This window comes from Onthophagus taurus, chromosome 3 (assembly GCF_036711975.1).
Source record: "Onthophagus taurus isolate NC chromosome 3, IU_Otau_3.0, whole genome shotgun sequence".
Lineage (NCBI taxonomy): Eukaryota > Metazoa > Arthropoda > Insecta > Coleoptera > Scarabaeidae > Onthophagus > Onthophagus taurus.
The window spans coordinates 24308383-24324634 of record NC_091968.1 but is presented as its reverse complement, the minus strand read 5'-3'; the positions used below and the strand labels follow the sequence as shown (position 1 = coordinate 24324634).

The following is a 16252-nucleotide window of genomic DNA, read 5'->3' as shown; positions in this document are numbered from 1 at the left end:
ATCATTTTGCAAACATTTGGACAAGTTTGAATCATTTTAATAAATTTTGCAACGTTGTAGGTTTGTTTTTAACTACATTAGATGCTGTTTTATATGACTTTGCACAACTTGGAATAGCTATAAATCATTTTGCAATCATTTAGACAAGTTTCCAAACATTACCAACCAATTTTTAATCATTTTGAACAACTTTGCAATCTAATAGGTTTGTTTTGAACGACATTAGATGCTGTTTTTTTTATTGTTTTTAAATAACTACGAATAGCTATAAATCATTTTGTAAAGATTAATGCAGTTATAGCTGCAAACTACTTACTGCAAAGTGTAGGAGTTCTTTTTTAATGTATTGTCTTCTTCTTTACAGTGAATGAATTACTAAGGCACTTTCACCAACTTTAAAGTGAAGAATTTCGGACCGGAAGCGGCGTTTTTAGTTTCGGTGTCTTCCTGAACATACTGAAAGAAAAGTATGGCATCAATGGTAGTGTTAGTAAGTATTTTATTGAATAAAAATGTTATATTTTTCAACAAATTTAAACTTAATTTGATAATTTAATCATTTTGAACAACTTGGCATAGCTAGGAACCACAGCACAATGATATACACAAGTTTTTAGTGATAACCAACTAGTTTTCAATAATTTAGACAAGCTTTCAATGATTACTCATCAATTTTTAATCATTTTGAATAACTTTTATAGGTATGAACAAGATTTTAAGCATTTAGACAATGTGTCAATGATCACCAAAAAGTTTGTAATTATTTTGAACAACCTGGCGGAGTTATATATCATTTTACAAACATTTAGACAAGTTTGAATCATTTTAATAAATTTTGCAACGTTGTGGGTTTGTTTTTAACTACATTAGATGCTGTTTTACATGGTTTTGCACAACTTGGAATAGCTATAAATCATTTTGCAATCATTTAGACAAGTTTCCAAACATTACCAACCAATTTTTAATTATTTTGAACCATTTTGCAACGTTATAGGTTATTTTGAACAATGTTAGATGCTGTTTTTTTATTGTTTTAAATAACTAGGAATAGCTATAAATCATTTTGTAAAGACTACTGCAGTTATAGCTGCAAGCTACTTAATGCAAAGTGCAGGAGCGCACTACAAAGTATGTTATAGCATATTTTACATCATAACTGTAAATTTATTATCATTACTGCGAACTGAAGACTACAGGTCATAACCACAAAATAAGCAGAAGTGACACTGGTGCCAAATCTGACGCCATATTGTTATGAGGAAGCAAGTTTTTGCTGTTATTGATGGTAAATTAAGTTGTTTCTGCTTAACTTGTCTTTCTCATTCATTGTGCGATCATCGTGCCTATGGATCCTCGCGATGTGATGGCGGATTTTAAATCGAGGTCATAAAACGAGATGCCGCCTACATCAAATAACCGACGTCAGTGTCTTCTGGTTATTCTGTGTCATAACTATGAACTGTGTATTTTAAACTATGGGTGTACAGATGGCAAATCATAGTTTCCTATTTTACCTACACTTATAAGAAATAGTACTGTATACAAATCGCAATTGCCCCCAACAATAATGATAATGCCATCTCTTACCCCATCCCACCTTCATTCATTTCTTCTTAATTTTACAGATGGTGGATTTCTCGGAAATTTCTATTCTTCGCCCTTCAAGAATTGCATTTTGCTGGTTTCTACGTGTAACACTGGTAAGTGTTCTTTTTTTTTATAATCATGGGTTGGGTTGGGTTGGGTTGGGTTGGAACCAGAGCCCAATGACATACACAAGTTTTTAGTGATAACCAGCTGGTTTTCAATAATTTATACATGCTTTCAATGATTACTTACCAATTTTTAGTCATTTTGAATAGCTTTACAGTTATGATTTTGGACAACCTGGCAGAGTTATTCATCATTTTGCAAACATTTAGACAAGTTTCAATCATTTTAGTAAATTTTGCAACGTTGTAGGTTTGTTTTTAACAACATTAAATGCTGTTTTATATGGTTTTGAACAACTTGTAATGGCTATAAGTCATTTTGCAATCATTTAGACAAGTTTTCAAAATTACCAACCAATTTTTAATCATTCTGAACAACTTTTCAACGTTATAGGTTTGTTTTCAACGATATTAGATGCTGTTTTTTATTGTTTTGAATAACTTGGAAAAGCTATAAATCATTTTATAAAGGCTACTGCAATTATAGCTGCGAGCTACTTACTGTAAAGTGCAGGAGCGGACTGCAAAGTATATCATAGCATATTTTAAATCATACAGGTCATAACTATAAACTGTGTATTGTAAACTATGGGTGTACAGATGGCAAATCATTGCCATCCTCTGCCAAGAGTAATGATAATGTTATCTCTTATCCCATCCCACCTTCATTCATTCCTTTTTAATTTTGCAGATGATGACATTTTGCTGGTGTCTACGTGTAATACTGGTAAGTGTTCTTTTTTTATAAGCATGCTTATGAGATCTGTTCTAGATCTCATAAGTCTTATCTCATTCTTCAATGTTTCACCTCTTTTGCAATTAAGCTATTCAATCGTTAGATGTAAATAATAATGATATAATTATATAGAATGATGAGTTATCATGCTGCGGGTGTTTGGAACTTAAATCCAAAGCGTGCTGACAACCATCTTAGTACATCTTTGTTTTTATACTGTACGATAATGACACTAGACAAGAAGAACATTCTGTAGTGCATATTTGTAAATTCTGCAGAAACTTTTTTAGCATAAACTTAAAATTTGCGCAGTTGCCAGCTCTCGGAGCATGGTCTTATTTGGTAGTGTATTTTGTATGATTCTTTTTCTCACGATTAGCAGATTTTGTCTTCTCCAGTTGAGGATTCTCCCTCATCAACCTTGTCTTTGTATCCTCTCCCAGTGTAATATCATAAAGTTGCAGTGCAAAGATTTTGGCATTTTGATAAAACAAGTTTTCAAACATTACCAACCAATTTTCAATCACTTTTAAAAATTTTGCAACGTTATAGACTTATTTTGAACGACATTTGATGCTGCTTCATATGGTTTGGAACAACTTGAAATAGCTATAAATCATTTTGCAATCATTTAGACAAGTTTTCAAACATTACCAACCAATTTTTAATCATTTTGAACTATTTTGCAACGTTGTAGGTTTCTTTCGAACATTGTTAGATACAGTTTTATATGATTTTGAACAACTTGGAATGGATTTTATCTTCTATTTTATAATCTTATTTTAGCTTCTTGCAATTAGCTGTAGTAATCACGGAACTAGTAACTGAATGTTTCACTTCTTTGTCAAGGCGTAGAGATAGGATTTCTTCCACTTTCCTCTAAGCTTGTGATATTAGGAAGTGTGTATTTAGCATAAATCATCACAAATATGATTGAAAATAGTGTTTCTTCTGGGACACCTCTATAAAAAAACCTTAATTATTTTTTGAACAAGTTTTTTTTTTTTAATTTAATTAAATTGACCTAAAATTACAATTAAGAATGGCATCGACGGATGTATAAAGAAATATCCTTGAACTTTCTAATGCGCAAAAATAAATCTGTACAACGCCAACACACACATACACCAAGAGATACCTTCACCATATCCTTTTTCTTTTAAATCTCGATTAAAAAAAAAATAATTTCGTACTTGAATTTATCTACGGACCATTGTTTTTGAATTTACACCACAAGACGCGTGCGTGTGTTGTAAACGAAATTGCCCAACCAAAAAGCGTGCCACCGAAAAAATCTCTAAAAAAAGAAACAATGGTCCATTTAGTGCGAGTGTGAAAAAAATTAAGTACACTTAATATGATGAAGAATTCGAGTAATACGATTTTCGGGTTAGTTTCGCTAATTTCTAGTTTTAAACTTGTGGGGAATGGAATTTTTTCTTTCTTAGAATCCAACTTTCTAAAACTGGACGTTACATATTTGAGTTTTACTATGAAAGTAGAGCAGAACGAGTATTATACGAAAACATAAAACATCATATTAAATTTTGTTACGTTAAATTCGTATTGGGTTTAAACATTACCCGATAAAACGTTTTGAATCGAAAGGGATCATAAATAACGAAGCGCACGTTTTCAATGTGTTCCCACGTAGTCTTTAACAAACAAATATTTCGCAACAACCTTCTATTTTATTCTATTCTATTTTTATTTACACTATAATGTTTATATAAAAAAAATTATTTGAGTTTAATCAACACTTTTTAGATTATTTCAATATTTATTAATTTATTCTTGAATATAGGCAACTTATTTAGATGATGTGTCATAGAAGTTGCCTATATTAAAAATTTTTAAATTCATAATTCGTAAAAAAATTTTTTTTCAAATACATATTTTTCTTTTAAGAACTAAAAGTTATTTTTCAAAACGTATTCGAAAATTTTCATACTCATATTCCAAGAAATCGATTTTATACGAATTTTTAAACCTTAATCGGCGAAAATTACAAAATTCGAAAGAATTGACGATTATTTCAAAAATTTTTTTCTCAAGAACTAAAAGTGATTTTTCAAAACGGCTTTTTGCATTAAAAAGAGGATACTTTAATTAATAATTGGTGATCTTTCCACAAGGATCCAGAAGGATCCAAGAAATTAATTTTATAGCGAATTTTGAAAGTTATCGATGAAAATTGCAACATCGAAAATTTTATCAAATCTTCAAATATTGTTTTCTCAAAAACTAAAAGTTATTTTTCAAAACGGGTTGGTTCATTGGAAATAGGACACTTTTATTAACACTTTGGGAAATTTTCATACTCATATTCCAAGAAGTGGATTTTATACGAATTTTTAAAATTAAATTGGAGAAAATTGTAAAATTCGAAAAAATTGAAGATTATTTCAAAAATTTATTTCTCACAAACTAAAAGTGATTTTTCAAAACGGCTTTCTGCATTAAAAAGAGGATACTTTAATTAATAATTGGTGATATTTCCACAAGGATCCTTCAAAAAATTAATTTTATAGCGAATTTTGAAAATTATCGATGAAAATTGCAACATCGAAAATTTTATCAAAACTTCAAATATTGTTTTCTCAAAAACTAAAAGTTATTTTTCAAAACGGGTTGGTTCATTGGAAAGAGGACACTTTTATTAACATTTTGGGACATTTCATACTCATATTCCAAGAAATCGATTTTATACGAATTTTTAAAACCTAATCGGCGAAAATTGGAAAATTCGAAAAAATTATTTCAAAAATTAATTTCTCAAGAACTAAAAGTGATTTTTCGAAACGGCTAATTAATAATTGAAAGTAATAGCAGCGACAGTTCTGTTAGTAATGAATGTGATGATTAATTGCAAGTGAAGAGAAGAAAACTAGACCAAACTGCAAGAAGAGATTTTATATATCGTATTAGGATTGTTATAATGAGCGGCCAAAGCCGGATATTTGGTAACTATCCGGTATCCGGTCGGATTTTAAAAAATTGCCGGATATCCGTTCCACCACTACTGTATAGGCTGTTCAAAAAAGTTAATTCCATAAAACTACACTCAGCGGCAAAAAAAATGCATCACCTAAAATAATGACAAGGTTCAAACTGCAATAACTTTTGAATGTTTTGCTCGATTTGACTAAGGTTTTTTTTTATTAGAAAGGTCTACCCTTTTCTAATATTTCTGTAGGTGCGTTCCCCATTTTGGCGCTCTTCAATTTCAGCAATGGTTAATAACGCTTTAATAACACTTTGAAGCTTGCTATGGGGTGCACCGACAAAAGAAATTAATTTTAAACACAAGAAGCTTGTAGTCTCGTCTGTTCTGATGATTTCTGTTTTTTGTTCAACTTCCTATTATTGTTAACACCAAAGTTACAAGCTCTAAAGGATAACGCAGCTTCTTCGGCAGCACCATCAGAAATTAAACCAAGCCATGGAAATTGACGAAAACATTTCAGTGACGTTTAGTGTCGTTAACATCGTTAACTGTTGCTAGACAAGAAGAATACCTTTAAGTCTTACCTTCTGTAAGGTAGGTAATTTTCATATTTTTCTCAATATCTATGCATCTAGGAGTAAAAGTACAAGAGAGTAATATTGTTAAGAATAAAATTTGCTACAACTTTTCTTCTAAAAGTTTTTTTCTAGTATGCTTAGATTCCCCAGTAGTACCTCCCATCAGCAACTTGCAAAAAACAAGGATTCTCAAATTTTCATATTTTTCTCAATATCTATGCATCTAGGAGTAAAAGTGCAAGAGAGTAATATTGTTAAGAATAAAATTTGCTACAACTTTTGTACTAAAAGTTTTTTTCTAGTATGCTTAGATTCTCCAGTGGTACCTATAATCAGCAACTTGCAAAAAACAAGGGTTCTCAAATTTTCATATTTTTCTCAATATCTATGCATCTAGGAGTAAAAGTGTAAGAGAGTAATATTATTAAGAATAAAATTTGCTACAACTTTTCTTCTAAAAGTTTTTTTCTAGTATGCTTAGATTCCCCAGTAGTACCTCCCATCAGCAACTTGCAAAAAACAAGGATTCTCAAATTTTCATATTTTTCTCAATATCTATGCATCTAGGAGTAAAAGTGTAAGAGAGCAATATTGTTAAGAATAAAATTTTCTATAACTTTTGTTCTAAAAGTTTTTTTGTAGTATACTTATATTCCCCAGTGGTACCATCAACAACTTGCAAAAAAACAAGGAATTCATCAAATTTTCATATTTTCCTATTTTTCTCGATATCTATTCATCTAAGAGCAAAAATGCAACAGAGCAATGTTGTTAACAACAAAATTTGCTACATATTTTGTTTTAAACACTCAGGCAGTGACTTTGATGGAAGATAGACGCAGCACATTCGTTATACCGCTCGTGTTCTTGGCGCGATACAGAGTATAGTTTGTCACGCCATTCAAAAATTTCGACAGACCTTCATCAGACGACCTGGACCAGGAAGAAGATGAACCACATAATCCCGTGATGATCGATGTATTGTAACGATCGTGTTACGAAATCGGTATACCACAGCAGTTGAGATAAGAAATCGTCTGGAGCAAGTACATTGGATGAACGTGAATGAACGCACAGTAAGAAGGAGATTTGAAGAAGCGGGGTTAAGATCACAGAGATCAGCAACTGGACCATACTTGCTTTGAGAACTTCGTGTTGCTCGATTACAATTTCCACGAGATTATCTTCAGTGGACCAATGCAAAGTGGCGAAACGTACTGTTCTCAGACGAGGTTCGGCTTGTACTCTCCAGCTGGTCGAGAGAGAGCAGGAGAGTGTTATGCTTAATACATTTTTTTGGATATCAGCAGAATAGAATGGCCTGCACGTAGCCCTGATTTAAACCCTATAGAACACATGTGGGATATGCTAGAGAGACGAGTTAGAGCCGCTATACAAACGCTAGATGATCTCCAAATAGCGCTAGAAGAAGAGTGGAACCAGATTCTCTAAAATGAATTTAAGCTTCAAAATGTAGGAAGAAAACACGGATTAGCGTTATTCATCATTGCTGAAATTGAAGAGCGCCAAATGGGGAAGCTACTTACAGAAATATTGTCAAAGGGTAGACCTTTCAAATAAAAAAAAACCTTATTCAAATTGAGCAATACGTTCAAAAGTTATTGCAGTTTGAAACTGGTCAACATTTTGGCCGCTGAGTGTATTTTATTATGTATAATTGTATATTTTATTATATATTATCACGAAACAGTTCTTCAGATGCACGTATAAAACAATTTTTGACGTAGTCACCATCTGTGAATGATTTTCCTCCTTTTGCAACTTCTAATGATACTTCAAAGCCAATAAATTATTAATTTTTTCGTATGGACCTGGAGAGCCGCAACTTTACATTAAAAGAGTTTTAGATCAACAATTTTTACACGAATCGTTATCATTTTTTACTTTAGTATTTTTAATTAAAATTATGCCATGATTTACAGAAACACCCTGTATATTCGTGATAGAAATTATTAAAGAAGAATTACTTTATTTTCTTTCCATTTATTAAAAACCGCATAAATACAACACACAAGATCACACTTTAATCAATTCAAATTTATTTTATATTTATTATTTTTATTTCCTTATCGATAAAGATTTCGTAAATTAATTAATTGAAAACTTGGACAATATTTACAGTCTAATTTAGGAATGAATTTTATATAAAAAGAATTTTGATTCGCCTGCATTGAGGACTAGCAACGAAAAGTTGTTGAATTTTAAAAAAAATAATCAGTTTTGAACTTTAGGTTAAAATAAGTATTTTTTAATGATAGAAAAAGAGAAAATATAAGATTTGAGATTTAAAAGAAGAAATTAACTTGTTCAACCTAAAATTCACACAAATTTTTTTAAAATAACCCAACAACCATCGAATCCTTTAACTTAAGATTTATAAAAAAAATTTCGATTACAAATTTAATCGTTAAAGGATTACCAAAAAAAGTATAAATTAATAATATCCAAAACTAATATCGTGTAAAGGTGCTCCACCTCCATTTGGAAGGGCATAATCCTTAGCTAATTGATCCAAAATTCCTCCGCTACTTCTTACGGCCGTTGCAGGTCTTGCAATTGGTCTTGGTGCTGGAGCTGGAGCTGGAGCTGGTGCGAATTGTGGTTGGGGTGCAGGTCGTGTTTGAGGTGCAAATCTTGGTTCATCAAAAGAAAAACTTTGTTTTTGAACCGGAGCTGGAGCTGGTCTTGAAAACGCATCGTCGTCAAACGAGAATCTTGTAGGTGCCGGTTTCGGAGCTGGAGCTGGTTGGGCGTAAGAAATCTTTGGAAGTGGTCTCGTGTCGAAATCATCCCCGAAACTAAACGAAGCTGACGGTCTTAAAGGAGCTGGAGCTGCTCCGGAAATTTGTGGTCTTTGAGGAATTGGTCTTTGTGGGGCTGGTTCGAATTGTTGGGGTGGAGAGTAAGAATCGTAAGATGGTGATGGAGCTGGACGTGGAGCGGGGCGCGGTGCTGGACGAGGAGCGGGACGTGGAGCAGGAGCTGGTTCTGGGTCGTAGAATTCAGCGGTGTACTCGGGTTTAGTTGAACCATCTTTATTAGTAGTTTCATCGACTAACGTGGGGGGAGCTACGGTAATTCCTTCACCGGCTGGTTCAAAACCGTATTTGGTGGCACCATATTCGACCACTCGGACTTTTCCAGTATCGTCAACATAGCCATATTTTCCTTTTACTTCACCAGTTGGAAGTTTTGTTTCAATTTTGAAGGAACCATCAGCACCTTCGTAACCATAAGTATAGGAACCATCTTCGTTATGCCTACAATAAAAAAAAAATTAGTATCTCTTTTAGGTGTTGGACACTGCAGATAATAATCAAGTTCAACCTCAATAGGACTTTTCGTCACCCTAATTAGCAAACCTCGTAACTCCATTTTTATCATAATTTTAGATATTTGCGCCATGTGTTAGTATGACTTGGTAGCTACGTTGTAACTCCGTGTTAGTTGGTATAGCGTTAAAAAAAACCTCGTAACTCCGTAACGTTTTGTGCCAAGGGATCTCCAAAGCGGAAGCTAGATGAAGATGTGGAGATAGAAGCTAGTGAAGTATACTTCTTATCTGAAGATACTTTGGAAGACGAAAACATAGAAGTTACTGAGAAAAATGCCAATAAGGTGTCACAAACTGAAGACACAGATTATCAACCTACTGCAGTTCAAAGTTGCAAAGAAAAAGATTCGGAGCCTAACTCAGCGGAAGATATTTCTAGGGATGAAATTGTGAAAGGCAGTGTGAATCAAAATACTACTAAAACATCAACTGCCGAAAATCCAAATTATCGACCTACTGAAGACTTGAATAGCGAAGAAGAAAATGCGGAAAACGAAGAGCCTTTGAGAAGAAAAAGACTGAAAAGAAGACACGTTAAAAAAGGCAACTGGAAGAGGGAGCAAAATAAAAGAAGAAGAGAGCTGGGCGACTCGTATAAAGGAAAAAAGATAGTTGATGGGAAATGGGAATACAGCATTCCAAACCAACAGCTAGTTCTGAAAGAGAGGTGTTCGTGCAAAATATCTACCAAAAATCAGGGTTCAGCAAAAAAGCCTACATTAAAATGTTATTTATTTTCTAAGGAGGATAGAGAATCAGAATTCGACAGTTTTTGGAAATTGAGTTGGAAAGAAAAGAAACATTTTGTGCAGCTGAATATGAAATTGGGTAAAACTCAACGACACAGAGATCGAAAAGAAGAGGAGAACTCACGAAGGGTAAATAGCTTTACTTACTATTTACGAAAAAACAATGAACGACTCAAGGTGTGCAAAAGAATGTTTCTTAATTCACTAGGAATAGGAGACAGTTCCTTTAAATGTGAAATGAAAGAAGATGAAACAGAACTTGGTTTACACTCTACGGCTGATGATGACGAATCTATAAAAACTGAGACAAACCGGAAAAATGAGGACCCAAGTCAAAAGAATCAACATCTAAGAAATTATATCTCGAACCACAATGGCAGTCCAAACAACAGTTGTATGAACTCTACAGTAAAGATTGGTGTCATCAAAGGAACGTCGAGCCATTTTTTACTACTTATTTTGAAAACTATTTCAACGACATGAATTTGTGTCTATTTCAAAAAAAAGAAGGACCAATGTAACTTATGTGTGGCTAAAAATGCGAATAATATTTTAGAAGAAGAATACACAAAGCATCAAGCAAAGAAAAAAGAAGCCAGAGAGGAGAAGGAGCAGAATAAAAGCAGTGAGAGCAACAAAGTGTATACTATGGTGATACAGGCAGTTCTTTGGTGCCCAAAATCAAATGTCTCCAGCTTGTATTATAAAACAAAGTTAGCTGTACACAACTACATACATGCTGGTGCAAATGAATTTTCTACAATAATTTGCTGCTTTGCAGAAATCCTGCAGCCACGTCTTCAATCTGGACAAGAACTAATTTTTGTTTAGCGATGGTTGTACTGGCCAAAATCGCAACGCTATTCTGTCCAGTACCTTACTTAATTTGCCGTCCATCACAAAGTGCGTGTTGTCCAGAAATAATTAAAACACACAAATGGAAGCTGATTCCATGCATTCTTGCATAGAACGGCAACTACGAAATAAAATTATAAATGTGCCTGCAGATTACTTCTCATGTTCAAAAAGCTCGTAAACGACCAGAAACATATCAAGTAAAATATTTAAAGTACAGTTTTTTGCAGCATGCACTGAGGACTGGCAGCCTCTCCCAATTAGAGATAACAAAAAGGTACCTTTAGGCATACCATTTAATGAGATACCACAACTTTACCAAGAAAAATTGAAAATTAAACAAGAAAAGTTTCAACATCTCCAGACATTAAAAAACACTATGCTGTCTGATTACTACGCATTCTATGATAACTTTAAAGTTTTGTTTTTCATAGTATGTTTTACGTAATTCATTTTGAGTTTACTCCTAGTACAGTTTGTTGTCGAGTGCTTAGTTGCATGTTTAATTTTAAGTAAATTAATGCTAGTTCTTAGAAATATATATATTTTCTTGAAGTACTTTTCTTTTTAATGTGACGTTTTTCATTGAATACAACTTTATTTATATCAGGATTATCTTTAGCAACCTCATTTTAACAATCCTAATACGATATATAAAATCTGTTGTTGCAGTTTCGTCTAGTTTCCTTCTCTTCACTTGCAATTAATCATCACATTCATTACTAACAAAACTGTCGCTGTTATGACTTTCGATTATTAATTAAAGTATCCTCTTTTTAGTGCAACAAGCCGTTTTGAAAAATCAGTTTTAGTTCTTGAGAAATAATTTTTTGGAATTTTGCAATTTTCGCCGATTAAGTTTTAAAAATTCGTATAAAATCTATTTCTTGGAATATGAGTATGAAAATTTCCCAAAGTGTTAATAAAAGTGTCCTCTTTCCAATGAACCAACCCGTTTTGAAAAATAACTTTTAGTTTTTGAGAAAACAATATTTGAAGTTTTGATAAAATTTTCGATGTTGCTATTTTCATCGATAATTTTCAAAATTGGTTATAAAATTAATTTCTTGAAGGATTCTTGAGGAAATATCACCAATTATTAATTAAAGTATCCTCTTTTTAATGCAACAAGCCGTTTTGGAAAATCATTTTTAGTTCTTAAGAAATAAATTTTTGAAATAATCAACAATTTTTTCGAATTTTATAATTTTCGCCTATTAAGTTTTAAAAATTCGTATAAAATCCATTTCTTGGAATATGAGTATGAAAATTTCCCAAAGTGTTAATAAAAGTGTCCTCTTTCCAATGAACCAACCCGTTTTGAAAAATAACTTTTGGTTTTTGAGAAAACAATATTTGAAGTTTTGATAAAATTCTCGATGTTGCAATTTTCATCGATAACTTTCAAAATTCGCTATAAAATTAATTTCTTGAAGGATCCTTGTAGAAATATCACCAATTATTAATTAAAGGATCCTCTTTTTAATGCAACAAGCCGTTTTGAAAAATCACTTTTAGTTCTTGAGAAATAAATTTTTGAAATAATCGACAATTTTTTCGAATTTTGCAATTTTCGCCGATTAAGTTTTAAAAATTCGTATAAAATCCATTTCTTGGAATATGATTATGAAAATTTTCCAAACTGTTAATAAAAGTGTCCTCTTTCCAATGAACCAACCCGTTTTGAAAAATAACTTTTAGTTTTTGAGAAAACAATATTTGCAGTTTTCATAAAATTTTTGATGTAGCAATTTTCATCGATAAATTTCAAAATTCGCTATAAAATTCATTTCTTGAAGGATCCTTGTAGAAATATCACCAATTATTAATTAAAGTGTCCTCTTTTTAATGCAACAAGCCGTTTTGAAAAATCACTTTTAGTTTTTGAGAAAAAATTTTTTGAAATCATCGAGAATTTTTTCGAATTTTGCAATTTTCGCCAATTAAGTTTTAAAAATTCGTATAAAATCCATTTCTTGGAATATGAGTATGAAAATTTCCCAAAGTATTAATAAAAGTGTCCTCTTTCCAATGAACCAACCCGTTTTGAAGAATAAGTTTTAGTTTTTGAGAAAACAGCATTTGAAGTTTTGATAAAATGCAATTTTCATCGATAATTTTCAAAATTCGCTATAAAATTAATTTCTTGAAGGATTCTTGTAGAAATATCACCAATTATTAATTATAACATCCTCTTTTTGATGCAAAACGCCATTTTGAAAAATCATTTTTACTTTATGAGAAAAATTTTTTTGAAATATTTAACAATTCTTTCAAATTTTGCAATTTTCGCCGATTAAGTCAAACTATGAGCCACATTTTAATCGTTTAGGCAAGTTCTAAATCATTAACAACGCGTTTTCAATCATTTAGACAAACTTGTAATGATCACCAAATAGTATTTAATTATTTAGACAAGCTTGCAATGGTTATCAACTAGTTTTAAATCATTTTGAACATCCTGGTATAGCTAGGAACCAGTTTCCAATGATATACACAAGTTTTCAATATTAACCAACTAGATTTTAACCATTTGGATAAGCTTTCAATGATTACTTATCAATTTTTAATCATTTAGATATTGAGTCAAAAATCACCAACAAGTTTGTAATTATTTTGAACAACCTGGCATAGCTATAAATCATTTTGCAATCATTTAGACAACATTTCAAACATTATCAACCAAGTTTTAGTCACGTTGAAAAATTTTGCACCGTTATAGGCTTGTTTTGAACATCACTAGGTGCTGTTTTATATGTTATTAAACAACTTGGAATAGATATAAATCGTTTTGCAATGATTTAGACAAGTTTTATTATTGTAGATCAAATTTGAGTTTGTTTCTAAATTCAATAAGTATTGTTTCGAGTTCTGATAAGTATTCAATCATTAACTTTGCTCGTAATGATATTTATTTATGATCCAAAAAAGATTTATATTCTTCAAAACTGAGTTTGAATGAAAGAAAAATTATTTGAACGTAATTGTCCTTGTGACCAGGATCCAATATGACGATGACCTTAACGTTTAAGGTAAAAAATTTTGAAAAGTAATTGTTCACGTTTAATATTTACCGGTTAATTTGTTTCAAAATTGGGACAGGCGTCGGTTTTGGTCCAGATGATTCCAACCTTGATGGTGCTGATCGAACCGGAGCATCGTATTGATAATCTTGAGCTAAAGATATAGCCAAAACGGCAAAAATTGGTACCTACAAAAATAAAGATAACAAATAAATTAATTAAAACTTTCACTTCATTTGCGATCTACTTTTTTCTTTGTTTTCGAATGAATTATTTATAAATACTGAACATTTTTAATCTTAACTGCGCCTGGTTGGCATTGAGAGTCAGGGTGGAGTTAAATGTTGAAGGTGGCCCAGAGAAGGTCATTTCCTCAACAAATCAGTTACCAAGTCAATAAACCGATACAAAGAAATTATTATTTTTAGTTTCAAAATTCTTAGATTATAAATGATCCAAGATGAACCTATTGTTACAAATTGGGATTGGCCTTAGAAAGTGTATTGTTAAACCGGGTATAAAAAATAAAAATGGGTGCGGAATTTCTTAACTATTTATGCTCAAGAATCATAAAAATTAAATGGTGCAATTTTAAAATTGTCAACAAATTGATTTGGACTTATTTTAACTTAGCCTTATTATACGTTAAAAAAAAAACTTGAAAATACTTACGATTTTAATCAATATCATTTTGTTGTATGTTTTGCACGACACTGAGGTGTCGTGGGGGTAACTACAAGCCTTTTATAATCTCGAAATGCCAACTTAGTAGGGGACAAGGATAGTCAGTAGCCACAGGTTTTGTTGGCCAGAGGTTTTCAACTTCTTCGCCGATATTGAACCTTTCACTCTTACATTTTCAATTCCATTTTTATCGATCCCATTTCATTATAATATTATTAATAAATAAATCATTTGAATTTTTAATTATATAGAAATAATTCTATTTAAATTATTTATTTAGTTATAATTATAATAATCTTTTAATTATAATGATTTATTAAAATTTACGAGGTGATCTAGATTTTTAAGGTTATGTAATTTTCTTTTTGGGTGTTAAAAGTATGTCAAGTTATTTTCTCGAATCTCTTAAGTTTTTTCCTTTTCATTACCATTTAATTTAATGTTATAAAATAATAAGGAGTGGTTGACACATTTATTAATAATATTTATTTGCCAACATATTCTGGCCAAATAACGGTAGAATCAATGATAAAAAATTGGTAGGTTTAGTGCTAGTTCTAGTTTTAGTTCAATAAAAATATACAACACTCTAACACTGTTAGAAACATCATTAGATGCAATTTTATATGATTTTGATCATTTAGACAAGTTTCCAAACATATCCAACCAATTTTTTAATCGTTTTGATCAATTTTGCAACGTTGTAGGTTTGTTTTGAACAGCGTTAAATGCAGTTTTATATAATTTTGAATAACTTGGAATGCATATAAATCATTTTGCAATCATTTAGACAAGTTTCCAAACATCTCCAACCAATTTTTAATCATTTTGAACAATTTTACATCATCATAGGTTTATTTTAAACATCGTTAGATACAGATTTATGAGATTTTAAACAACTTAGATTAGATATAAATCATTCTGCAACCATTTAGACAAGATTCTAAACATTGCCAACCAATTTTCAATCAATTTGAACAATTTTGCAACGTAGGTTTGAAGTTGTACAATTTGTTTTGTCATTTTTTGAAAATGATGTCTAATAGGTGGCATCTCCCAGCTGTCACCACAAAATCGGCCCTTTTACGAGTGTTTCGGGTGTTATTTCGGCGATTTCTTGGCGTATGTTGGCCTTAAGTTGCTCAAGTATGTCTGCCTTGTTGACATAAACCTTGCTCCCATCAATTTGGAAACATGGTAATCAAGCAGGATGGTATGTTACATACACCATCTTGCTGGAACCAGTAGTCCTCCATGTCATTTTTTTCAAGTTCTGTTGCCAAAAAATCGCGTAACATAGCAATTTGACAGCTGATTGTTGAGTTATTCAAAAAAACACAACCCAACCCAACCCTGTATTATTATTTTCTTGTTTTTTATTTTGTTTTGATAGAAAAAAATGTTATTGAGTATTAAATTTTTCATACCAACCCAAATGCCGTATTCAGGAACATATTTTTATAGTATAACGGACTTTCTGATATAACAGACACTCCCTCCCGCGTATTAGACAGAAACAGAACAGCTTGGGATAGCTATAAATCATTTTACAATCATTTAGACAAGTTTTCAAACATTATCTTCCAAGTTTGAATTATTTCGAACAATTTTGC

At 31.6% G+C, this 16252-nt stretch overlaps 2 protein-coding genes across 2 annotated transcripts in view; one reads left to right on the top strand and one right to left on the bottom strand.

The window, feature by feature from the left end:
* The window catches only part of LOC111420585 (nuclear transcription factor Y subunit gamma), an 83771-nt gene that overhangs the window by 16884 nt on the left and 50635 nt on the right, over positions 1-16252 (top strand). The window contains exons 3-5 of the mRNA XM_071195425.1: positions 365-490; positions 1626-1700; positions 2404-2439. The gene's annotated coding sequence lies outside the window, so the exon portion shown is untranslated. The remainder of the gene's footprint in view (positions 1-364; positions 491-1625; positions 1701-2403; positions 2440-16252) is intronic.
* Positions 7962-14720, bottom strand: LOC111420583 (cuticular protein 97Ea). Its single transcript, XM_023053600.2, has 3 exons — positions 14628-14720; positions 14007-14143; positions 7962-9254 (listed from the first exon to the last, which is right to left on the bottom strand). The coding sequence occupies exons 1-3, from the start codon at positions 14643-14645 to the stop codon at positions 8429-8431; spliced, it is 981 nt and encodes a 326-aa protein (XP_022909368.2). The 5' UTR covers positions 14646-14720; the 3' UTR covers positions 7962-8428.